The 26002-nt window shown below is 40.7% G+C and overlaps 1 protein-coding gene across 2 annotated transcripts in view; it reads right to left on the reverse strand.

Annotated features, from left to right (window-relative positions):
* ITSN1 (intersectin 1) overlaps positions 1-26002 on the reverse strand; it is a 249749-nt gene that overhangs the window by 118495 nt on the left and 105252 nt on the right. For both annotated transcript variants that reach the window (XM_068973388.1, XM_068973396.1), the window contains exons 6-14: positions 25466-25645; positions 23634-23730; positions 20041-20141; positions 13640-13703; positions 10831-10968; positions 9146-9261; positions 4761-5023; positions 1613-1762; positions 1387-1527 (exon numbers count right to left, since the gene is read on the reverse strand). In XM_068973388.1, coding sequence (XP_068829489.1) covers positions 1387-1527; positions 1613-1762; positions 4761-5023; positions 9146-9261; positions 10831-10968; positions 13640-13703; positions 20041-20141; positions 23634-23730; positions 25466-25645 — 1250 coding nt within the window. The remainder of the gene's footprint in view (positions 1-1386; positions 1528-1612; positions 1763-4760; positions 5024-9145; positions 9262-10830; positions 10969-13639; positions 13704-20040; positions 20142-23633; positions 23731-25465; positions 25646-26002) is intronic.

The raw sequence follows: 26002 nt of genomic DNA on the forward strand, positions 1-26002 counted from the left end.
AGTCCTGAATATTCATTGGAAGGACTGATGTTGAAGCTGAAGAGTCAATACTTTGGCCACCTGATGCCATGAGCTGACTCACTGGTAAAGGAGGAGAAGGGAACAACAGAGCATGAGATGGTTGGATGGTGTCACCAACTTGATGGACATGAGTCTGAGCAAGCTCTGGGAGTTGGTGATGGACAGGGAGACCTGGCAAGCCACAGTCCATGGGGTCACAAAAAGAGCTGGACACAACTGAGTGACTGAACTGACTGAACTGATGAAAAAGAACAGAGGACTGATTCAATCAAAAATATGGATAAATCTCAAAACTGTCAGGCTGAGAAAAAGAAGCTGAAATTAAAGTCACGGTGTCCAAAACTGATCACCTTTTAGGATGGTATGCAGAACAGTATCTACATGAATTGGATACCCCCTCTAACTCAACACTTGAAACCAAACCAGGTGAAATTTTAACAACTTGGTGGTGAAGGCTGAATAGGTAATAAAATGAAAGCAGAACTGCTTAGAGTACTCCACTGTGTCTCCAACTATTCTCTATACACGTATCTCTGGAACTCCCCCTGATATACTTAACTGTACTTCTTTATTGTGGTTATCATGGTAAAGCCAAAGTCCCAGCAGTAGACTACAGGTCCTGCACGATCCAGCCCCCAACTGCTCCTTGCTGTCTCCTTGCTGTAACTGGCATCCCAGAGACCAGCTTGTAGCCTTAGTTCTTCTGCACAACTGCTGCCCTACCTAGAACTTGCTCTGCTAGATGTCCATCTGGCTCAGCCATTCACCTCTTTCAAGTCTTTGCCCCAGCATCATACTCACAGAGTTGCCTGACCTGACCACATTACTTAAAATCACAGGCCTCTCTACTGGAGACTCTCTTCCCTACTCGCTCTCCAGAGCAACTTTCCCTCTTCTAATAGAGAACATGCTTGTCTTATTTCCTGAGTCCTTATCTACCCTGCAAGCAGAAGGTAAGCTCCATGAGGGCAGGGTTTCTATCTCTGCTATCCACTGCTGGATCCTCAGTGCTTACCAGTGCTTGCACTGAGTTGGCATGCAGCAGTCCCAGCAAGTGTGCTGAATTACTAGACAGCCTACTTTCAGAGGATGAGATGATTGGATGGCATCACCAACTCAATGGACACGAGTCTGAGCAAATTCTGGGAGATAGTGAAGGACAGCGAAGCCTGGGGTGCTGCAGTCCACAGGGTCACAGAGTCGGACACGACTTAGCAACTGAGCAATAACTACGTTCAGGCAAGTTCCCTGTCTGCTTCATCTTGGCTTGCTAGATGCTTGCTGCTTGCTGAGTGAATAAGTGAATGAAATGAATCAAAGAAAGGCATGGAAGCCAAAAGGCTTTTAAGGGACATATTTTCTCACCTGTAGTTGCTGTTGTAGGTGGGTGATTTCTGCAATTCTCAACTCTCTAGATTTGTTTGTGCTCTCAATTTCTTGCCTTTGGGTTGTCAATCGACATCTGATATCCTGAAGTTTTCCTTCTAATTGATGTTTTTTATCATTCTTTAACAAGTGAAAAATAATAAGAATCATTACCATTTAACAATTCAATGCAAGTGGGTTCCTAAAGCACAATCAAACTACTCACTAGAGCTTCTAATTCAAATTCCAAAGTCTTTTTCTTTGCTTTCAGTACAACTATGTCTTCTTGTTCTTTGTTTCTTTGATTTAATAGTTCTTGTCTTCGATTCCGTTCCCATTCAAGCTGTCTTTGCCTTTCAAGCTCCCGCTTCGCAGCCTGTGACATACACAAACAAACAATTTACTAACTGTTCAGTTCTTACACTCTTCAATGTCTCTTAATAAACGTTACATCCAGTAAGTCTTTTCTTTTAGGGATGAAATGGTATTAAACATGACAAGTGACTTTCATTATAAGACAGCACAAAATTTCATACAAATATGTTATTACTTCAATGGGAAAAAAGAGAATATTCAGAAAGGCTATCACAGTCACATGGGTTGAGAACAGAAAGGACTACTGGATCACTGACATTCAGTTCCTTAGGCCTTTAAGGATGCTTCGTGTAGTAAGTAAACCTGCTCTTCCTTATTTACTGACTCATAAAAGAAAACAAGGAAACTTATGGGAGTTGCCTGGTGGCTAGGACTCCGAGATCCCAAAGCAGGATGCCTGGGTTCAACCCCTGGTCAAGGAACTAGATACCACATGCTTCAACTAAAGATCCCACACGCTGCAACTAAGACCTAGAACAGCCAAATAAATACAACAAAATTATAATTTCAAAAAAGGCAAATTAACCTAGGAAAAACCCCAGAACAAAAACACAAAACAAAACAAAACAAAAACTTTCTTCCATCAAATGAGTAATTATTATTTCTTCTGTCATAGGAGAAATTATTATTTATCTCAAGCTTTAAAAGTCCATGGAGTAGGCAATGGCAACCCACTCCAGTACTCTTGCCTGGAAAACCCCATGGGCAGAGGAGCCTGGTAGGCTGCAGTCCATGGGGTCGCTACGAGTCGGACACAGCTGAGCAACTTCACTTTCACTTTTCCCTTTCATGCATTGGAGAAGGAAATGGCAACCCACTCCAGTACTCTTGCCCTGGAAAACCCCATGGGCAGAGGAGCCTGGTAGGCTGCAGTCCATGGGGTAGCTACGAGTCGGACACAGCTGAGCAACTTCACTTTCACTTTTCACTTTCATGCACTGGAGAAGGAAATGGCAACCCACTCCAGTACTCTTGCCTGGAAAACCCCATGGGCAGAGGAGCCTGGTGGGCTGCAGTCCATGGGGTTGCGAAGAGTCGGACACGACTGAGTGACTTCACTTTCACTTTCACTTTAAAAGTCCATGACTCCTACATCCCTAATCATTTGTTTGCTTGTTAGCACAGAAGGTTCTGTAATTTTTCCAGCAACATCAGCTCTCTTCAACCCTGACTCTGATGGCTGCTAGGCAGAGGATATGTCAGGGCACCTGGCACTCTTCATTGTATCATAACTGCTTCTTACATATTTGTGCTCCAGCTACACTGTAAGGGCCTGGAGGACAAGGTGGGTACCTAGTCACCACAACATCTCCAAGAACTTAATCAATGCCTGGCACATCATAAATGTCAATTATATAGTTCTGAACAAACACTCTGAAATGCTTTAAAAAAAAAATTGAAGAAGGAAAGGTGGTCTATCTTTTGGCTGTCATTCTGGAAAGGAAAATCTTGTTATTATCTGTATGTGAGTGACTGAATGAAAAGGCAGCTTACAGTTAGAAGTTTTCAAAAGCAATCATCAGGAGATGAAACCAAAGTATTATTTTTTTATAAAGAAAAAAATCCTTCATCTTTAAAATACATTTCATCCACACAAGAGGATCATGGCATTGCTTCTGTCACAACATACTAAAACTGGAAAGACAGACAAGAGATTGGCTTGGCCCATATCCAGGTATGGCACCAAATTTAGGAAGCCTTCCATAAAACACAGTAAAGATTACTAGACTTGTTTTCTAAAGTGGAAGAAGAAAAAGATGCCAAACACTTTAATTATTTAGTGTGTTACCAATACAGTGCTTCAAAAAAACCATTTCAGTAAACCCTCAGCTTCTCCACCATATGAACCTTTCTATTTCTATATGTGTATATGAATGCAGAAAAAAAGGCTAAAAAATACATAATTGATAGCAATAGTTTGTCATAAGACTCAGTTATCAAAAACTTGTATATGAATGTTCACAGCAACATTATTCAAAATACCCAAAAGGTAGGAAAAAAACCCCCAAATGTCTATCAGGTTGACGAGTAGATAAATAAAATGTTGTCTATCCAGGTAATGGAATATTACTCAGTTATAAAAAGGAGTAAGTGTTTATTCAATCTACATACTGGATGAACCTTGAAAGTGAAAGCCAGACACAAAAAGCCACATATTCTATGATTCCGTTTATCCAAAATGTCCAGAATAGGCAAAGGTGTAGAGACAGAGAGTAAATCAGTGGTTGTTAAGGGCAAGGCCGAATGGGAAAGGGGAGTAGTAACTCCTTAATGGTTAAGGAATTTCTTTTCAGGGTGATGAATCAGTGGTGATGGTCACACAACTCTGTGAATAACTAAAACTACTGAATTGTAAAAAGAAAGAAACAAGACTGGGTTAATACATTATTGCTGTGTTGTGCTCAGGCACTCATTTGTCTCTGACTCTTTGTGACACCAAGGAGTGTGGCCCGCCAGGCTCTTCAGTCCATGGGATTTTCCAGACAAGAATATTGGACTGGGTGCCATTTCCTTCTCCAGGGGATTTTCCCATTCCAGGGATCAAACCAGCATCTTCTGCACTGGCAGGCAGATTCTTTACCACTGAGCCATCAGGGAAGGCCATATTTTTATGCTTTCTTAAAATTTTGTTTCTTCAAACTTAGACGGTATAAAGAATCTGCCTGCCATGTGGGAGACCTAGGTTTGGATCTTTGGGTTGGAAGGTCCCCTGGAGGAGTGCATAGCAACCCACTCCAGTATTCTTGCCTGGAGAATCCCACGGACAGAGGAGCCTGGCGGGGCTGCAGTCCACGGGGTCGCAGAGAGTTGGACACGACTGAGCGACTGAGCACATGGCATGTGGGAATCTCAGTTCCCCAGACCAGGGATTGGATCTGTGTCTCCTGCCATCTCTCTTTACCTGCTGAGCCGTCAGGGAGGCCCCGATATACTACTGACACTTAAACGATTCTAGAAGAGCGCCCGTGTTAATGGCAGGACTGTTTCCCGCCACTCACCTCCCGCCTCTCGATTTCCTTCCTTCGCTCCTCCTCCCTCTGCCGCTCCAGCTCCCGCTGCTTCTCTAGCTGCTTTTCCAGCTCCAGTTGTCTTTTGCGCTCCTGCTCCTGGCGCTCCCGCTCCTTCCTCTCTTGCTCTGCCCGCTCCAGCTGGGCCAGGCGCTCCTGCTCTTTACGCTGCTGCTCCAAGAGAGCTTGTCTCCGCTTCTCCAGCTCCAGGTTGCCCCGTTCAAAGTTCTCCCGCTTCTTATCTTCAAAGGTTACTTTCAGACAAGAGACAGGACGATTATGAAAAGCCATAAGATGTTCAACAGACATTTTCAAAGGAAAAACTCCACGGCACATCGTCAATGAGTAAGGGACCTGCAGATACGGACTCCCTAAGCTTCCTGCCTGCTTCTGCCCTCATGGATAAGCACCAGGTACAGGCCCTTTCACTTAGCGTCTCGTTTACATACCCTCCCCTGCAGATGAACTTCACCATAGCATTCAGAACGCCCAAAACTTGGTTTCTGGAATAATCTTTCGACAGAACTTCTTCATCATCACTCATTCTCCATACCTTCCCTGTTACTCTATCCTCTCTTTTTTCTACGACCTTGGTTTAGCAACTGACCCTCTCTCTCCTCTATACCACAAACTTCTCCCTTTCTACCTCTTTTTCTTTGACCACCAGGCGTGAGGTATCTTAATTCCCCAACCAGCGATTGAACACTAGCTCCCTGCATTGGGAGCCCAGGACCACCAGGAAAGTCCTTCCCTTTCTACCTCTTTTTCCTTTGCATAAAACTGTGCCATTCTGTTTTCAATTTTAACAAACAGAACGGTTTCTGAAAATAGAAGTAAGATGATACGCCTCCTCCTGGGTTTCACACTGAAGAGTAGGTTGTGCCCTAATCACTATGCAGAGGACACTCAGTAAACTAGTTTTTCCAACCTATTATTCAGTTTCCTTCTTTTAAGAACACCAAGGTTTTAGACTATCCTCAGGTCAACAATTTTTTTTCTCTGATCCTTGCTAAAACTGTTTGCACCCATTTTATTTTACTTAAAAAAAAAAAAAGTTCCATGCTCCATGTCCCTTCTGTGTTTTCAGCAGTGTCAACTCAGTTTTGTGTTTGCCTCACATGCTTCTCCTGGGAGCCAACCCCAGACACTGGAAGCTCTCACTGCCAGCCTGTGCAGCACACCATTCCCATTGTTCTCAATCTATTTCAAGAACTGTCACTTCACACTTTGTCTTGAGATATGTAGCTGTGAGCATCCTTTTGGCTTCTTCCCACGTTCCTGCCTGGCCTCTACTGAAGACACTTTCCTTAAACATGGCGGTTAGATGAGAGATCAGAGATGGTAAACAAGTTTTGTTTTCTTGTTCTTTTTGCTCCTTTAGTGGTTTCAGAAGAGGCAACATCCATTTCACTCTGCCACTTTAAAACTGCAAGTCCTCTCAGCCAGAGAAAGGAATGAAGTAATGATACATGCAAACCTAGACAGTGTATTAAAAAGCAGAGACATCACTTCACCAGCAAAGGTCTGTATAGTCAAAGCTATGTTTCTCCAGTAGTTGGTGTTGCTTTACGTCTGGCTTCTTTCACTTAGCATGGTATTTTTGAGATTTTATCCACAATATTGTTCAGTTGTGTCCTACTCTTTGCAACCCCATGGACTGCAGCATGCCAGGCTTCCCTGTCTTTCACCATCTGCTGGAGTTTGCTCAAACTCATGTCCATCGAGTCGGTGTGAGAGTCGGATGTGAGAAAAACGAAAGTGGAAACCATTCAGTCATGCCTGGCTCTTTGCAACCCCATAGACTATAAAGTCCATGGAATTCTGGAGGCCAGGATACTGGAGTGGGTAGCCGTTCCCTTCTCCAGGGGATCTTGGACCACAAAAAAGGCTGAAAACCAAAGGACTGATGCTTTTGAACTGTGGTGTTGGAGAAGGCTCTTGAAAGTCCCTTGGACTGCAAGGCTATCAAACCAGTCAATCCTAAAGGAAATCAATCCTGAATATTCATTGGAAGGACTGATGCTGAAGCTGAAGCTCCAATACTTTGGAAACCTGATGCAAAGAGCTGACTCATTAGAAAAGACCCTGATGCTGGGAAAGATTAAAGGCAGGAGGAGAAGGGGATGACAGAGGATGAGACGGTTGGATGGCATCACCGACTCGATGGGCATGAGTTTGAGCAAACTCCAGGAGATGGTGAAAGACAGGGAAGCCTGGCATGCTGCAGTCCATGGGGTTGCAAAGAGTAGGACACAACTGAGCAACTGAACAACACTGTGGATAAAATCTCAAATGCTATGCTAAGTGAAAGAAGCCAGACATAAAACAACACCAACTGCATAACACTATTTCTATGAAATATTCAGAGGGGGTAAATCAAAAGACACAGATAGCAGGCTGATGATTACTAGGGACTAGGGAAAAGGGAAAATGTTGAGTAACTAGCTATGGCCATTGTTTTGGACTGAGTGTTTTCTACCCTATCAATTCAGATGTGGGAGCAGTAACCCCCAGTGGGCTGGTATTTGGAGATGGGACCTTTATAACTTGGGTTAAGATAAAGTCATGACTATGGGACCTTCATTATGAATTAGTGGCCTTATAAGAAAAGGGAGAGCCATCTTTCTCTTTTCATGTGCACACGCCCAGAAAAGGCCAAGTGAGGATCTGGTGAGAGTGCAGCCATCTGCAAGTCAGGAAAAGCACCCCACCAGGAACAGAATTGGATGGCATCCTGATTATGGACTTTTCTATCCTCCAGAACTGTGAGAAATAAATTTCTGCTGTTTAAGGCACCCAGACTAGCTGACTTTGAATGACCAATATTATGTTAAGCAAATTTTACCTCAATTAAAAAAAAAACACACCAAACTTAAAGTCCCTATATACCTTTTTAATTCCAAAATCTGGCCCCATTTCTGATACACAGAGGCACATAATAAACAGCTGTTGAAAGAAAGAACGCATTAACCAAAACCTCTAGTAATGTCACATCTTGTTCAAAACTTGAAATGTTGGACTTCCCTGGTGGCACAGTAGACAGGAATCCACCTGCCAATGCAGGGGACATGTGTTCGATCCCTGGTCCAGGAAGACTCCACACACCGTGGGACAACTAAGCCTGAGAGCTCCAGTTACTGAAGCCAGCTCGTCCAGAGCCTTTCTTTGCTCAGCAACAGAGAGAAGCCACTGCAATGAGAAGCCCGCACACCATAATTCAGAGTTGACCCAGCTTGCCTCAACTATAGAAAGCCCTTGCTTAGCAATGAAGACCCAGTGCAGCCAAAAAAAAATAATTAAATATCTTCCACCAACAGAAAAAGAAAATTGCAAATTGTAAGGATTCCTGTATTTATTTGCTTGAAGACTTTATTCCCATGATTATTAACCTGAGATGTTCCTCCTTCCCAGCCCTGTAAGGACCCTATTAATCTTCAAATCTCAACTCCTCAGTTACCTCTTCCATGGAGATTTAACTGCCAGTGTATTTGCCAGTTTGTGCTAACCAACCACAAGTAAGCTCTGCTTTGTATCTATAATTCTGCCTTCACGAATTTATCACAGTTATGCATTGCTTTGATGGTTTTTTATATGGATGTCTTAAATCTTCAGTTGTATCATAATCTTCTAGAGGGCATGAACCATGTATTATTAACATTTAGATTCTTCACTCTACTCAACACACTTCCACAAAGAACATTTTCAGGAAGCAGCTTCAGTGAACAAAAAGTAATTTAGTTGAAGAGGTGAGCGGGAGAGCTAGTAGTGTCCTCAGCAGGTCGATTATTCCCTGAGCACTTGAAATGCAGCAAAATGACACTGACAGAGTATTTTCCATGAAGAGACTCCATAATAAATTTCATTAGGGTGTCTTAGTATCAATTATCATTTCATATTAATAATTCATAACCACCAGAGAATATTTTAATAGTATGATGAATTTCTCATTGTAAATGAGGGTAATTTAAATTAGGTTCCTATTAAATTTAAAATAGCTTCTTGCTATCAAGGAGCTTTCGATTCTATAACATGAGAAAACAACAGTAGGCAACTTTACATTCTATTTCTGTACTGGTGGTATTAAGCCATTACCTTAAAAACTTATCAATTTTCAGTGCTTTATAGATTACATTTATAAAATTTCCGGTAAGTGTTAAATAGATTTCAATTTAAGAGCTAGAACAAAGGTGCATCAGTACATTCTATACATATATTAAAGTCCAAAAAGCATATGCAAAGTGTCCCCTTTCTGACTAAAGTCAGTTAAAGAAGCACAGCAATAATGTCATTAGCTAAATATATTTTACCTCCATCTTTGCCTTAGAGACAGAAAATCTCTAACAGGCTATAAAATTCAAATATGAAGACTGTCTTACCAGGTAGTTTCTTTTCTAGTTGTTGCTGTTCATCTTCCAAAACTGGTTCCTCTGGCAACCTCTGATCCACTGAAGTTGAGCTTATGACAGATATACCACTACCAGATCGAACTCTTCTGCAATTGTGGAAAAAAGAAAATGGTTTAATGTCTAGTTGCCAAGATAGAATTGAGCAAACCATGAAAAACCACCTTTTAAAGATTATGCCATAGAAAATGGAGCAGATGTCATTTTTGGTGAGGAAATGGTAAAGATGTGCTCTTCTCCATTTATATAAAGAGTCTTTTAAAAATGAATGTCTGAATGTCATCAGACTCTGAATGCCAAGGTCATTTAAATATTTAGAACCATCACAAAATTAGGACAATTTCAAAGGATTAAATCAGTTAACAATCATCAACTGGTTAGAGCGGTGCCTGAGACACAGTTTCCCTCCTGTGGAATATTAAATTCTTCCAAGGGAAGACTAGCAACTCTGCTAATTGTCAGCATCTCCTTTCCCTTTCCACAATCTCTACATTTGCTCTCTTAATAAACACATGAAATGACTACACTTAATAGTCCTTAAAAACAAATCACATAGTTTACTAGCTAGTTTCACCTTCCCCCATTATCTTGCTCTTTTAAACCAGTCTACCTATCTTCCTTCTATGCTTTTTTTATGTTGGCTTCCACCTTGCAGCTCAGATGGTAAAGAGTCTGCCAATCCCTGGGTTGGGAAGATCCCCTGGAGGAGGGCATGGTAATCTACTTCGTTCTTCTTGCCTGGAGAATCCCCATGGACAAAAAAGCCTGGAAATGGATGCAACTGAGCAACTAACACACACACACACACACACACACACACACACATACATACATACAAACATAGCCACCAGTGTTAAGTGTCTCTTGTGATTCTTGCAGCTGTGAGATTTTATGAACAAACTGTCCAGCTACTGCTTTCTTCCTACACAGTGTTCTCAGCTTCCCTATACTTCATATGTGCTGATCACAATGGTTCCATGCCTCATTCTTTTATGGAGACTTTGCCCCTAATCTTTCCCAACATTGGAGGAATCAGGACAGAAATTTTAATCTGGGCTTCTTTTGTTCTTCTGTGCACTTGTAAGAGCTCAAATTTGTCTTTTGAGTTAAAGCTTTGAGAGGCAGTTGTCTGAGAGGGCTATGCGTACATGGCTGTGTGTGGGTGGGGGATACCAGTCCTCCCAACTGGACTCTGAACTACCCTCTCGACCTCTCCACTGAGACTGTATTTCAGACCAGGATAATTTTCTTTCATTATTTCGCTGATTATAATTTCTACATTGCCAGCATTTTGTTACCTCTGGAATGTGTAGAATTCACAGGCAGAATCTCCGTGATTTATTTTCTATGTGCAGGCTGATGTTTCACTTTAACTGCTAAAGTTATTTGGTGAGTTTTGACTACATGGATTGTCTCAAAAGCACCAACTTTATGATGTTATATTTGATTGTTTTACTAACAGTCTATTTAAGTACTTTAAAGAATGGAACAGGCAAAGATTAACACAAAAGCTGCCTAAGAAGATTCAGTTCAATATGTGGAGATTTCATTCAATTGCCAAGAAGAAAAAATGACCAAAAGATATACAGCCAACAAAGCCAAGTCTGAAATGAACATACTTAGCACACAATTTCTTATGAGAACCAAATATTCCTTACCTAAAGGAAGGTGGAATGTATTCTGGGGGCAGGACAGGTGGCAGTGGTTGACCAGACATAGCTACATCAATGAGGTGCATAGCCAGGATAAATTCTTCCGCTGTGAGTTTTCCATCTTGATCAATGTCAGAAAGATTCCTATTCAACAGAAAGTTCACTGTAATCTAGTTTCATGAAAATGCATGCTCGTTACTATTCACAAGTGATTTCAATGATCTGTTTTCTCATTCTGACTCTATGCCAGTTGAGTCCCTCTATACCTCCGTTTATAAAAATCGTACCGACTTCATACCACTGTTACAAAGACAAAATGAGACAACCCATCTAGCTGAGATGGTGTTCAGCATTCAACAGATGTTAACTGTGATTATAATTACATGCTTCTCAGTTCTTGCACCCATTTAAAATATCTCATACTCACATTCCATGTGTGTTTAAACACCACGCTCCACAGACTATCTGGTCAGATACTAAATGTTTAAGCTCTGCAGAATACACAATCGCTATCACACTGAATTCTGCTGCTCCAGCAGGAAACTAGCCACAGACAGTATACAAAGAAATGAATGGGCACAGTTGTCTTTACAACAAAACTTCACCTACAATATCAGCCCCAGGCCACATTTAGCTAACTGGACCAACCCCTGATCCAGGACTCCAAGGGTGGGTCTTCACAGCCTCCAACCAGAGGCAAGGCGTTTTCTGTTCCTTAACTCCACAGTTTAATCACCACTGTTCTTTATAATCTTAATCAATTTAGGATTAGCTAATTAAACAGACCTTCCCCAGCAAGTCCAAGAATGTGACTTTTTAAAAAAACAACTGGACACCAAAAGGAGAATGCAAGACAAGGAAGCTGTTCACTAAGATATCAACAGGTCAGACGCTACACTGAGCAACTAACTGGGCTTTGCTGTGCCATAAATCAAGAAACTCCTCCAAAGTCTGAAATTTCCTCAGGTGACATAAACCCCGGCTTTTTTTTTTTTTAAGGCACAATTTCCATAATATCCACCCCTTTTATACAGTATGGTTCTGCGAGTTTTGACAAACACAATCAGTTGTATGGCTACTACAATATACAGAACAGTTTCATCACTGCCCAAATTCCTCTGTCTCTTTACAGTCACCCCGTTCCTTGCCTCCAGACGCTGGTAAAGACATTTCATTATGTGCTAGTGTCATGAAAACAACCAACCTCCATAAATGTGAGGTCTTTAGCTTTTATTTCAGAGGGTCCTAGGATACTGATACATATCCAGACTTCAAGAGGTCTGGATGTGTCACAGAGATAAGATGTGTGCTAACTGGTCTATTATTACTCTAATGCAAAAGGTAGGCTCTTTAATACAAAACAGAAAGGGCCAGGCTGGGCTTGACCTAGAGCTTGACCACTTACGAAACAATCAAATCAAAGTGCCTACAGCAAAATTAGGAACCTAGCAGGTAAGCAGTACAGACCGGGTTTATCTTCCTGGCAGAATCAATGAATAATGCATAACTGAGAGAGAAACACTCCTGAAGAAACCATTCTAGTTAATATTTCACTGTAAAGAATCCTACAGGATTTAGGCAATGCTCATCAATAGCTACTAAAAATCATTACAGAGAACCCCCTGGTGATCCAGTGGATAGGACTCTGCTTTTCCGTTGCAGAGGGTACAGGTTTGATCCCTTGTTGGAGAACTAAGCTCTTGTAAGCCATGCGGCGCAGCCGAAAAAACAAAAAATTAATGACAAAATAGAGAAACAATTGTGTGCCTCATGATAAAAGTACTCAGTATCATCTCTGATGCACTTTGCAAAAAAAAAAAAAAAAATCAAATTTGAATCTGACAAGTGGTTCTCCTCAGATCTGAATCAGTGGTTCTCAAACACGGATTGATTTGGTACTGCAAAGAACATCTGTCAGTGTCTGGAGACATTTCTGATTGTCACATGTAGGGGGTGGGGATCATACTACTGGAGTTGGCAGAGGCCAGAGACACTACTTAACCAGCAAAGAATTATCATGCCAAAAATGTCAACAGCACTAAGGTGGAGAAACTCTACCTTAGATCTAATTTCCAATCTACAGGAGATACAAGAATAAATTAACACCACAAGGGTGTAATCAGCTAAAGGTGGGCTGCAAGAAAGCATAGGACAAATGATCTGGGGGGTTTTTTGGTGGGGGTGGTTAAGGGAAAGGGGAGAATAAGACCAGGGGAAATTTATAGGTTAAAGGAGACTTAAAAGGTGTATCAATCATCTGTTACAAAATATAGATTTATTTTAGTCCTGATTTGAACAAATCAACTATAAAAAATTATGAGACAATCTAAGGAATTTAAACAGCATCTGATTAACTTAATGATAAGAATTCCTATTAACAGTTTTAAGTGGACTTTCAGTATTATGGTCATGTAGAAAAAAAATTCCTGTCTTCTGAAGATACAGGCTGAAATATTTGCAGATGGAAATGATATAATGACTGAGATTTGGCTTAAAATAAGTGAAAGGGGGAGGGGAGAGGCAGGACTAGCCATGAGGGGCATTTATTTAGGATGTGTTATGAGTTCTTGAGAATTCACTATAGTAATCTCTCTGCTTCTGTATTTTTAAAAACCAAAAGGGGGAAGTAAAAGGGACAACTTTAAATCATTTTAGCTACTGAATCACTGTGAGTTAAAACTCACTGAAAAATTAAGCATACTCCATATATCACCTCTTATAAATAACAGTGTCAATCTAAAGACTCATGAGGCCCTATCTATTTAAGAAATAAAATTTCCACTTTATATAAACCAAGGAACCTTTTATTCCTTACCATATTGAAGCCAGCTGAGCTTGTGGTAAACTTGATTGCATAAGAATAGTTCTTGCTTGGGGACCTAAATGAAAGCCAGGGTAAAAAATAAAGATGAATCAGCAAATCTTCACTGTCTAGGAAGATCAGTGTTCTGCACACAGGTACTATGCAATCTCATGCAATCACAGTGCTTTAAACAATATTTGCTATTACCCAATGGGCTTTTCAATAAGGAAATTAAGTCCCAGTGAAAAAAGGAAAAAACACAAAGCATAGCACCTGGCACACACCAATAAATTTTTGTTAAATAGATGTTTAATGAGGAATGAGTATGTAAAAAATTAGAGTTTCAATATATAACCTGCCCTTTGGCCCAGGTGACCATCTCTATCTGTATCAGGTTTTTATTCACAAAGCTGAAATGTGTCCTCTCTAAATGCAATATCATCTGCCACCCCCTGCCACCTCCATCATGATGACTATCATATGTAGACAAGAGTCAGAGAATCTCAAAAGAGGAAGGGACCTTAGAGAAAACTCTTCTATCATTTCATTATGCAGACTTAAAAAAAAAAATTTGCTCATGGTTGCATAAATGGCCAATATCACAGCCATTTCCTAGGTTTGTGATAAAGAAGAATTCCTGGAATTTCAACTTTCCTCTCAAAATTAGCTCTCATTTCTTAAAATACTTGTGTATATATCTTCATTTCTGGCATGAAACTAGCTTTAGATACCAGGAAGCCTACAATGGAAGATTTTGAATCTTTAAATAAACTAGTGTTAAGAAGAGAGCAACAAATGTCTCATGTCCTTCAATGATTTCCAAGGGGTGGGCCCAGGATGACAGGTAATAGATCAAAGAATGCAAAGTGGTAGCAATTATGCTGGGAAGATTACCATGTATAACATTTTGCTTGGTCTTTGGTATACTGGAATGAGCAAAGTTCACTGATCATTTTATTTAGTCTCTAACACTGTATTTAAAGGGCTTCCCTGGTCCCTGGGTCGGGAAGATCCCCTGGAGAAGGAAATGGTAACCCACTCCAGTATTCTTGCCTAGAGAATCCCATGGACAGAGAAGCCTGGTAGGCTGCAGTCCACGGGGTCGCAAAGAGTTGGACATGACTGAGCGACTTCACTTTCTTTCACTTTCTGGTGGCTGAAATGGTACCTGCAATGCAGGAGACTGGGGTTGGATTCCTGAGTCGGGAAAATCCCCTGGAGAAGCGAATGGCTACCTACTCCAGTATTCTTGCTTGCAGAATTCCATGGATAGAGGAGCCTGACAGGTTACAGTCCATGGGGTTGCAAAGAGTCAGATATGACTAAGGGACTCTCTTTCACTGCATTTAGAATACTGGCAATATGAAAGTAGAATCAGTATAAGTTTAGTGAAAGCTTTCTTTCATACTTATAACAACATTGTGCCCACTATAGAACTATATAAAAGAAAGTTCATATTTCATTTACTTAATAAAAAAGGTAACAAATTTTAAAAACTAGCCCTGGACCTGGATATCAGGAGATATGGATTCCACTCTTGACTCTTCCACTCTCTAATGACATGTGACATTAACAAAATCACTTTCCCTCTCTAAGAGGAAGTTCTTTCCTCTCTGAAATGAGGGAAATGATCTAGAAAAGGGATTGGCAAACCACAGTCCATAGGTGTTCTCCAGTCCTCCAGCTGTCTTTGTAAATAAAGTTTCACTGAAACATAGCCATGCCCATTCACTTAACATATTATGGCTGCTTTCATACTGAGATGGCAAAGCTGAATAGTTACAACAGTGTATGACTGAAAGCCTAAAATATTTAGTATTTTCCTCTTTACAGAGAAAGTCTGTGGATCCCTATTGTCTTTTGCAATTCTAACATGGGACTCGGTTAAGTCTTAAGGCCAGATTAAGATACACTAAACTAGATCAGCAACAGTGAAGACAGTATCTTAGCATAACAGAGCAACCTCCTGCGGAAGCCTGCGTTCATGAAAACAGTACTGGCTTAGAAGAAAACGTTAAGGATATAAACAAAATCTCAAGTTCACAAAGCCTATAATGGGTATCCATGATTGGGCAGGGAAGCAGGAATGTAAAGGACAGAGATAATTCAATGAAGTCAAAAGTTTAGTTCAAACAATGACTAAGACTTCTCCGATTCTGAGATTACCATATGAATAACCAAATAACACAGTCACTGTTTCAGAATGCAAGGAGATAATAAAATACCTCTTTAAGGAAAGGACTAGCAAGAATAGCAGTTCCAGAATTCTGTGTGTGTGTATGTTAGTCACTCAGTCGTGTCCAGCTCTATGCAAACCCATGGACTGTAGCCCACCAGGCTTCTCTGTTCATGGGACTCTCCAGCCAAGAAAACTGGAGTGGATTGCCATGCAATCCTCAAGGGGATCTTCCCAACCCAAGGATCAAACTCAGGTCTCCTGCATTGCAGGCAGACTCTTTAACATCTGAAACACAAGGGAAGCCTAAAATTGTAGAGCTACTTATATCACTTTGATTAAAGAAGAACTCTTTTTTAATAAGAGTGTCTCTTTTAAGACCATGCAATAGTATATACATCAAGTTGGGGAGGAACAGGGGGATACCCACTGAATGAGGTTAATCAGATAAATCAACTCCGGGAATCTTCACCGACTCAATGGACATGAGTTTGAGTAAGCTCCAGGAGTTGGTGATGGACAGGGAAGCCTGATGTGCTGTAGTCCATGGGGTCACAAAGAGTTGCACACGACTGAGCAACTGAACTGAACTGAATCAATGGGGTGAACTATGCTACTGCTAAATATTTCACTTGTGCCTCTTTCCATTCTGAGAACTCTTCTCAACTTTCTTGATAGTCTTACTCTTACTCAATTCTTAAGCTGAACTGAGTAACTGCTTTGGGGGGGGTGATATTATCATGACAATAATCATTGTATGTCATCCATCTCAACAAAGCCACTCTGCTTCAAAGCACAGTCTTATTTAAAGCTTAAAACACACTCTACATTTGACTTCTCACAACGGGAAAACAATTTCTTTGACTTACTCCTATTTAAAAATTTACTGTAACAAATTATTTTTCATGACTATACAAAGATCTGGTTTGAAAATGAAATTCCCACCTCAAATGTTTTCCAGGACAAAATAATAGTAAGTAGTCCATGGGATTGTAAAGAGTTGGGCACATCTGAGCAATTAATGCCTTTAGTTTTTCACTTTCATACAGATAAACAGTAGCAAAAATCTGCTCATCCCAGTATATTTCAATTTTACTTTCTCTCTCAGATATTAAAAATTCTAAATATTGAAGTGCCTCTGTCATACACCTTTTACCTGATACGACACTTCCATCATAAAATACACATCCTACCAAGAAAAGACAACTTGAGCATCAATGTTGCATCTGAATACTATTTTAAGTAACTCCCAGGAAACGCCAACAATGCTGTGAAGAAATGTTTTCAAATTCACAGACTACGCAGGTCTGGGTCTGTATGACACACTGGGGTGAAATCTGGTTAAACAGTACTTAAAATGGTATCGTTGAATACTGGGCATTGAAGAAATCTGTACTATGAGAGCTGCTGTTTTAGCAGAGTGAGTGAGGCAGACAGAGACTTTGTGTATACTTATAATTCGCTGTTTCAGATATAAATAAACGCTTATTTGAAATGACCGCTGAGATTTTTTCACTGAGACAGAGTTCACGATTAGACCAGAATTCTTCAAAGTCTCACCCAATCCTGACATTTTTTAAACAAGGATGAATTTTTCTTTTGGAAGTAAAAATTGCAATTTTAAGTTATAGCAAAAAAAAAGTTAAAATAAGAAACTTAAAATGTCTTGATGTTAAATGAGTGCTTCTCCACCCAAGAAAAATGAACCCATAATCCCCCTCCTTTCATATTTGTTAAAGAGCAGTTACATTTTTCCCCTTTTTATATTTAATGTTTGTATTAGACGTCTCTATTTTCCTTTATACAAAGTATGCATTTCTTTATAACTCCCTAATTGACTTAATGTGTTTAACTCCTTATTATTGTCACCCTGCTTATCTAACTTATATGCAGAGTACATCATGCAAAATGCTAGGATAGATGAAACACAAGCTGGAATCAAGATTGTGCGGAGAACTATCAATAACCTCAGATATGCAGATGACTGTTCATGGGGTTCTCAAGGCAAGAATACATCATGAGAAACGCTGGGCAGGAGGAAGCACAAGCTAGAATCAAGACTGCTGGGAGAAATATCAATAACCTCAGATATGCAGATGACACCACCCTTATGGCAGAAAGCGAAGAACTAAAGAGCCACTTGATGAAACTGAAAGAGGAGAGTGAAAAAGTTGGCTTAAGGTGCAACATTCAGAAAAGTAAGATCATGGCATCCAGTCCTATCACTTCATGGGAAATAGATGGGGAACAGTGGCAGACTTTATTTTGGGGGCTCCAAAATCACTACAGATGGTGACTGCAGACATGAAATTAAAAGACACTCCTTGGAAGGAAAGTTATGACCAACCTAGATAGCATATTAAAAAGCAGAGACGTTACTTTGTCAACAAAGGTGTGGCTAGTCGAGGCTATGGTTTTTCTGGTAGTCATGTATGGATGTGAGAGTTGGACTGTAAAGAAAGCTGAGTACCAAAGAATTGATGCTTTTGAACTGTGGTGTTGGAGAAGACTCCTGAGAGTTCCTTGGACTACAAGGAGATCCAACCAGTTCATGCTAAAGGAGATCAGTCCTGAGTGTTCGTTGGAAAGACTGATGCTGAAGCTGAAACTGCAATACTTTGGCCACCTGATGCAAAGAGCTGACTCATTGGAAAAGACCCCGATGCCGAGAAAGATTGAAGGCGGGAGGAGAAGGAGATAACAGAGGATGAGATGGTTGGATGGCATCACTGACTCAATGGACATAAGTTTGGGTAAATTCTGGGAGTTGGTGATGGACAGGGAGGCCTAGCGTGGGCACTCCATGGGGTCGCAAAGAGTCAGACATGACTGAGCACTGACCTGACTGATGCAGATGACACCACCCATAGGGCAGAAAGTGAAGAGGAACTAAAGAGTCTCTCGATGAAGGTCAAAGAGGAGAGAGAAAAAGCTGGCTTAAAACTCAACAGTGAAAAAACTCAGATCATAGCATCTGGTCCCATCACTTCAAAGCAAATAGGTGAGGAAATAATGGCTACAGTGACAGATTTTATTTTCTTGGGTTCCAAAATCACTGTGAATAGTAACTGCAGTCATGAAATTAAAAGACACTTGCTCCTTGGAAGAAAAACTATGACAAACCTAGACTGTGTATTAAAAAGCAGAAACATCACTTTGTCGACAAAGGTTCATATAGTCCAAGCTGTGGTTTCTCCAGCAGTCATGTATAGATGTGAGAGTTGGACCATGAAGACGGCCTACTGCTGAAGAATTGATGCTTTCAAATTGTGGTGCTGGAGAAGACTCTTGAGAGTTCACTGGACAGCAAGGAGATAAAACCAGACAATTCTAAAAGAATCCAACCCGAATATTCACTGGAAGTACTGATGCTGAAGCTGAAGCTCCAATACTTTGGCCACCTGATGCAAAGAGCCGACTCACTGGAAAAGACCCTGATGCTGGGATAGACTGTGGGCAGAAAAAGGAGGCGACAGAGGATGAGATGATTGGATGGCATCACCGACTCATGACGATCAGTATGAGCAGACTCCAGGAGAGAGGAAAGGACAGGGAAGCCTGGAGCGCTGCAGGCCATGGGGTCACAAAGAGCTGGACATGACTGAGCAACTAAACAACAACAACCCCCTATTACAAAGATTTCTGGATAGCATCATAAAATCTTTTGAGTCTTTCTGATGTAGACAACAGAACCTTTTTTTAAATTCACAGAGAGCATGTAACTTAACTCTGACCTTTTATACATGAAGAAATAAGATCCAAGTAGGTAAATTGACCACCAGCTGGTAAGTGGCAAGGCCAGGTTCCAAACTCCCCATTCATTCCCCTTTCACCCTGCCCCTGCAGGCATCACTGATTCTTTGAGAAGGCAGTTTCAAGTTGACCTCCAAAGCTGGACTTCAGAAGGTGAACCAGGTTTTGTTCACAGCAGTGTTGCTTTGCTAGTGCTTTGATTTGCACACTAGTGGCATTTGGGGTGCTGGGGATCCTTGGTCTAGGTTCTATTTACCAAGAAGCAAAAGCCTGAGGCAGTGGAGAATGAAGTAACTATGGCCTTATCAGCTGATGAGAACTTATCAATCAGTCGATGAGATAAAAGGAACAATGAAAACACTGTTTAGAAAGAAGTACAGGTAAATAGAGCAAAGTCTGGAAAATCTTTGGCCCAATATCTAGAAACAATTTACATTTAGAACAGAGACCATATTTCACTAAATTAATTCTTATGTGTAAATACCTGTTAGGTGTCCACTCATGGTTTTGTCATGACTGTTGAAGAGCTGTCTGTATTTCAGCCTGGATGACTGAGGAACAGCCCACTCAGCTGCAGGAGGGACGCTGTGGGAGGAAAGACAGGAAAAGAGGGTGAACAGCAAGGACCTGCACATTCCAGTTCTTTAAAAAGCAAGAACTTCCTAGAAAACTAGCTTTAACATTTTATTCCCTTTCTATTCACTATTTCAGAATTTTCCATCATGATTTTTTTCATTTCTTAAGGTTACAACCCTTTCTCTGCATACAGATAAACTCATTATTTTGAGCTTCCTATTACTTTGAGTAAACAGGACAGATCAAGTGGCTGGTTCAAGTTATACATACAATTAAACTAATTTAAAGGTTCTACAAAAGGATGGAAAATCTCCTCGGAACTGAGGTGATCACAGTAACATCCAGTCTTCTTTTGGTTTAAAAAGCCATGTGGACAGCAAAGAAAAGCAACTGCCTTTAAAGGTATTAATTTTTAAAAAATGTTTATCGGTCTTACACCAAAATACATGATGGATTTCTTAATGTAGGGAAGTTATTTCATTCTAAGAATTTACATGCCCACACGTGGAGTTTCCAAGACAGAAGAGAACACTTCTCGGCAGCGCAGAAAGGAAGGGAAGGAGTTCTGCTTCTAATTGCAACCCAGGGCTGGTCTTTCCTGCCAATGTGTAGCGCCCCTGACCTCAGGAAATCCCTTACCAGCAGCCAGCTCGGGTGTAGATCTCCCTGGTGATCAGTTCCTTAGATCAGTTCCTTAGTATCACACTGGTTGTACCCACAGTTTGTTAAGAGCCCGCTGTTTATGTAGGGCAATTTAAACATGATGATTGAGCTGACAGTAAAAAAAAATGGCATTCCACTTACAGGACAGATTACAACTAATGCCCCATGTGCAATGTTCTTTCATTTCAACAAAAATATCTATTTCTCACATGTTAAAGTGAATTTTTAATCCTCATTTATGTACTTTATCTGTGTCCCTATTCTTACTATGTACACTGCTTAAAGCACAGAAACTGCTCCCAAACACTTGAAAAGTACTTATAAAAATTTACCGTTTCAAGTTTTATGTATTTCTCCGTAAAATCATTTACCGAGGTCTATTCTGCTGTGCCTATTTCTGCAACAAATCTCTCATTTTAAACTAATATTTTGCAGATTCAACTCTTCCCGATTTGTCAAGAAGCCAATTACCTCTCCCCGCCACCCCAGGGATATAGGATATAAAACACAAAGTGCCCAAGACTACACTTATCAAATCATAGTTTTCTGCCAAATTCCTGAGAATGTAAACAGGCCTAAAAAGGCATTATCCAAAAAGTTAGATGCCACATCACACAAACTTTCTAGAAACTTAAGATACTGAAGGAAACTATTAAAAACAAACAAACAAACAAACCTCAAGCAGTGCATTTATAACTAAGCAGGACACTGTAGGGTCTTCCTCGGACAGACCTCTCCCCTCATGTTCTCTGCCTCTCTCTTTTTACCCTCTGCCTGTCTCTTGTTTGTAGAAAAGCTGTGGTCTACCAGGCCTCACTTGAGTCACAGAAGTCTGGCTCAAGAATTAATGATTGAAAGGATGTGAACATGTAGTGACAAAAGTCGCAGTTGGGCCAGGAGAACTGGTAACAATTTAAGCAGCCGATGTGCCATATGGCAGTCATAGAATCCTTAGTTCCTCCTTGACCAAGTGAAGTCGCTCAGTCATATCCGACTCTTTGTGACCCCATGGACTGTAGCCTACCACGCTCCTCCATCCATGGGATTTTCCAGGCAAGAGTACTGGAGTGGATTGCCATTTCCTTCTCCAGAGGACCTTCCCGACCCAGGGATCGAACCCGGGTGTTCTGCGTTGTAGGCAGACGCTTTACCGTCAGGGTCTGAGGCACATTCCTGAATTGTTTTACAGATGCTAAAACTCCACCAAAGGGAAGCTGGAAGCTAAGGATTGATAACATCACCCCCTGTTGCTGTTGCTGCTGTTTAGTCGTTAAGTGGTGTCTGACTCTGCGACTCCATGGACTGCAGCACATCAAGCTCCACTGTCCTTCACTAGCTCCCCGAGTTTGCTCAGATTCATGTCTGTTGAGTCAGTGATGCTATCCAACAACCTCATCCTCTGCCACTCCTTTCTCCTTTTGCCCTCAATCTTTCCCAGCATCAGGGTCTTTTCCAATATGTGGCTCTTCGCATCAGGTGGCCAAAATATCTGAGCTTCAGCTTGGCATCAACCCCTGTGGCATTGCCCTGGTACCTCACCATCAATTAGAGAGGTGTGCAGAAGCTGATCAAACACTTTGTGACTCCCTTCCTTCACCTAGCCTTTAAAGATGCTCCCTTGTTGGGAGTTTGGTGTTTCTGAGCGTTAGCTTCCCCAGACTCCTTATCTGACGCCTTACAACCTATATTCGACAATTAACCAAAGTTACTAGGGCAAATTTTAAGAACATTTGCCTTAAAGTCAGAAAGACCTCAGTTTAGCTGTTGGCCCTATAACTTATGAGTTACCTTGATCAAGTCACTTACTCTCTGAGCCTCCTCATTCATAACACAGAGAAAATCATATTCATCTTCTGGAGAAGATGGTGAACATTAAAAGGGTTACTGTGCATAAAGCATTTGACAGTGCTTTGCAGCTTATGGATTTTCTTTATATTAATTTTTTAAAGGTAATGAATTTTTGAGTTATATTCAACACGCTCTTCTCTTTAAAGATGAAACATGACTTGATTCACTTAGGAAAGATTCGTAAAGAGGATTGAACCAAGAAAAGACGCAATCATGTTCCTCTACATCTTCTCATTTGAAAAGTTTTGAGACAGCTTATCAAGAGACTTAACTTTTCATTTTAGTGCAGCACTATGCAAGGGGAAAATATCGGTAAAATAAAAATATAAAAGATAATGGGAACCAAGACTGGCCAAAATACAAGGCAGCAGGTCACATAAGCTTTACCAAAATCGAGCCACATATCCAATTAATAAGAGCTCTTCACTAACTTGAGTAACTCACTTCATAAAAACCGGTCTTCTACTAACAATCCACACAGGCTTCATAAGACTATCTGAGATAAAATTAGAGCCAGTTTTGACTCTAAGTTTCATATAAAATATTTTATACATAAACTTTTTTATTTTGCAGCGTGAGGCGCTTCAGTGGCTGTGGCACACGGGCTTAGGTGACCTGAAGCCTGTGGGATTGAACCACTGTCCCTTTCACTGGCAGGGGATTCTTAACCACTGGACCACCAAGCGAGCCCCGACACAGAAACTTCCAAATGACTGACACGAAATAGCTAACCACGGACTACTACATATTTATCATCCTCATGAGAAAAAAAAAAACTAAATTTTTTAAGGAAAAGTAGTGTTTCTGATTCTGTCATTGCTACAACAAATAATAAAATCTAGAACATTATCCAGAATTAAGACAAATATTAGCATGCTACAAAATAAAAGAAGATAAGTAAAGAACACGTAGCTGATTCATTTTCAAATTTATGAGTCAATCGGACAACAGTTTCAACCAAACCACCCATTTGAAAACAAGCAAACTTACCTGGCCACATCAAATGACTGTGCCTTCTGTAATTTTGTGTTTAACTGCGATCCTGGGCCAGATCTACTAAAGGAAGAACTCTTTGGCAATGTGGCAGCTGTAAAAATAAATAAATGTTGAATAATTTTAATTCTACAAAAATAAGAAGTTTCCCTTTTACAAAAATTAAAATGCACAGTCATCAAAATTTTGAGTCATCAAATAATTTCTAAGGCAGAAATTATTTCTCCCTTCTAACCATTCTAGACTCAAAAATAGTCATTCCCTCCTTGCTTCCTGCCCTCTAGCCAAAAATGTTTTATTTGTTCCTTCATAAAACCACCTTACAAGGTAGTAATGTTTACATCCACAAAGCTGGGCTCTTCATTAAACATTCAGTATCACATTTTATAGTATCTGCTCCTACAGCTGAAGAAGCAATAGCTTAAACAGATAGCTGGCATATTTGTAACTGCACTGAAACAGCTGAAGCATCAGTTCCAGAATCAGAGCCCAGAAGTCACAGACCTGTCTCAGCCAGAGGACACAGGATGCCAGGGAAGGCCAGCTTCTGTGTCTGAGTCTCATTCAGGCTATGTGTCAGGAGGAAAACTCCTTCACCAGCATTTCTCCCAACCTGGCCTACAGCCTTGCAACAATCGCCATTTGACACAAAAGAAAACAAGACACGGGGCGTGGATTCACTGCTACCGCTGGAAAAATAATTGCAAGCACTTTTTCAGCTGCCATCTCACCTACAGTCACGGGCACCTATGAAAGACAAGCTGCCTGTGACAAGAACATCTTAAAAACAAAAGGTGCGTTTAGATTCTATGACTATAACACAGAGACAAGCCCTGACAGACCTAATAAATCCAGGGGTGTAGGCAGACTCACATATTAGGCTCAAACCCACAATGTCCATCATGACTGAATGTACTCAGACTTATCTAAGTCCTTAAAAGATAAAACAAGAAAAAAATTTCCATATTGATATGAACCCACTCAGATTTGTTAGACTAAGGCTACCTACATCTACACTTTATGCTTTTCTCTGTTGTCACTGTTTAGTTGCTAAGTCATGTCCAACTCTCTTGCGAGTCCATGACGTTTAGACCACCAACCTCCTCTGTCTGTGGGATTTTCCAGGCAAGAACACTGGAGTGGGTTGCCATTTCCTCCTCCAGAGAATCTTCCTGATCCAGGGGTCACACTTGAGTCTCCTATGGGCAGGTGGACTCTTTACCACTAAGCCACCTTTTCTTTAAAGGGAAGAAAGACTTTGAATAAAGTCTCAAAATGAAATTAGCTAAGCCAGACACTTTGTAACCCTTTGTTCAGTTAAGCAAGCATTGAATACTATAACCTTAATATAGTCATTCATTAGATTCCCTTCCCCTCTATGCCTGATTCATTACACCTCTTCAAAAAAAGAGCCAATGTTCTTTTTTATCTCCCACATAATTCTACTCTTAAGGGATTGGCTTGTTTATTAGCAGTAATATGGCAGCTGAAGGAAAGTAGTAAGTGATACATGGAACTAAAAAGTGCTCAAATGCTGTTCAAACTTGAGCTGCTCTCATCAAGCCCTTGAAAGGGAATTATGCTCTTGGTTTTAGCTGTTGACTTCACCTTTGTGCACAATGGCAGCCAAGAGTACGTAATTTCATGCCCTCTCTCTAGACTAGCTCTTCCCTAAAATGAGACATTAAATGAAAAAAAAAAAAAAGATGATTTCTTCTGGAATAAAATACCATGTAAATATAATCCAAGTGTGAAAACAGAAGACTTAATAAGAATGACGAGTAAAATACATATAGAACTTCAGCCTGTGGCTTTAGCAGGTCACATACCAGGATGAGCAAATGCAGGCAGAGGCTGTATGACCGGGGGCGCCCCGTTAGCCAGGGGGGGCACCCCTGCTGCAGGAACAGATGACACTAGCGGGGGAGACATCCCGACCACGGGAATGGAACCCATTGGCACAGGAGCAACAGCGGTCAGCGGCGGCATGCTGGCAATACCTCCCATACCTATGAAGGGAAAATCCCAACAAAATTCACACAGAACCACATTTCAACATTCAACAATAATTAACCCAGGAATGCATGGAGAGGAAAACCCTTTTCCAGTCATAATATACTCCCATTTAAAATCTGAATTCAGATTAATCCTTTTCAAAAGTATTAAACATTGTCAATGATCAGACGGAAAGAGCTCAAGATCTCGGCTTAAAGAGAGATCTACTGGCCAACGTTCACCAATAATAACCACAGTGGCCTGAAAGCCACCAAAGAGAAATCAATTCATGAATTCACAATGAAGTACTTTTTGTAAAAAATCCTAATTGGTCACCACAGGAAATCAAAAGGCAGAAAATAAACACTTAA

Source organism: Capricornis sumatraensis, chromosome 1, assembly GCF_032405125.1.
Source record: "Capricornis sumatraensis isolate serow.1 chromosome 1, serow.2, whole genome shotgun sequence".
Classification (NCBI taxonomy): domain Eukaryota; kingdom Metazoa; phylum Chordata; class Mammalia; order Artiodactyla; family Bovidae; genus Capricornis; species Capricornis sumatraensis.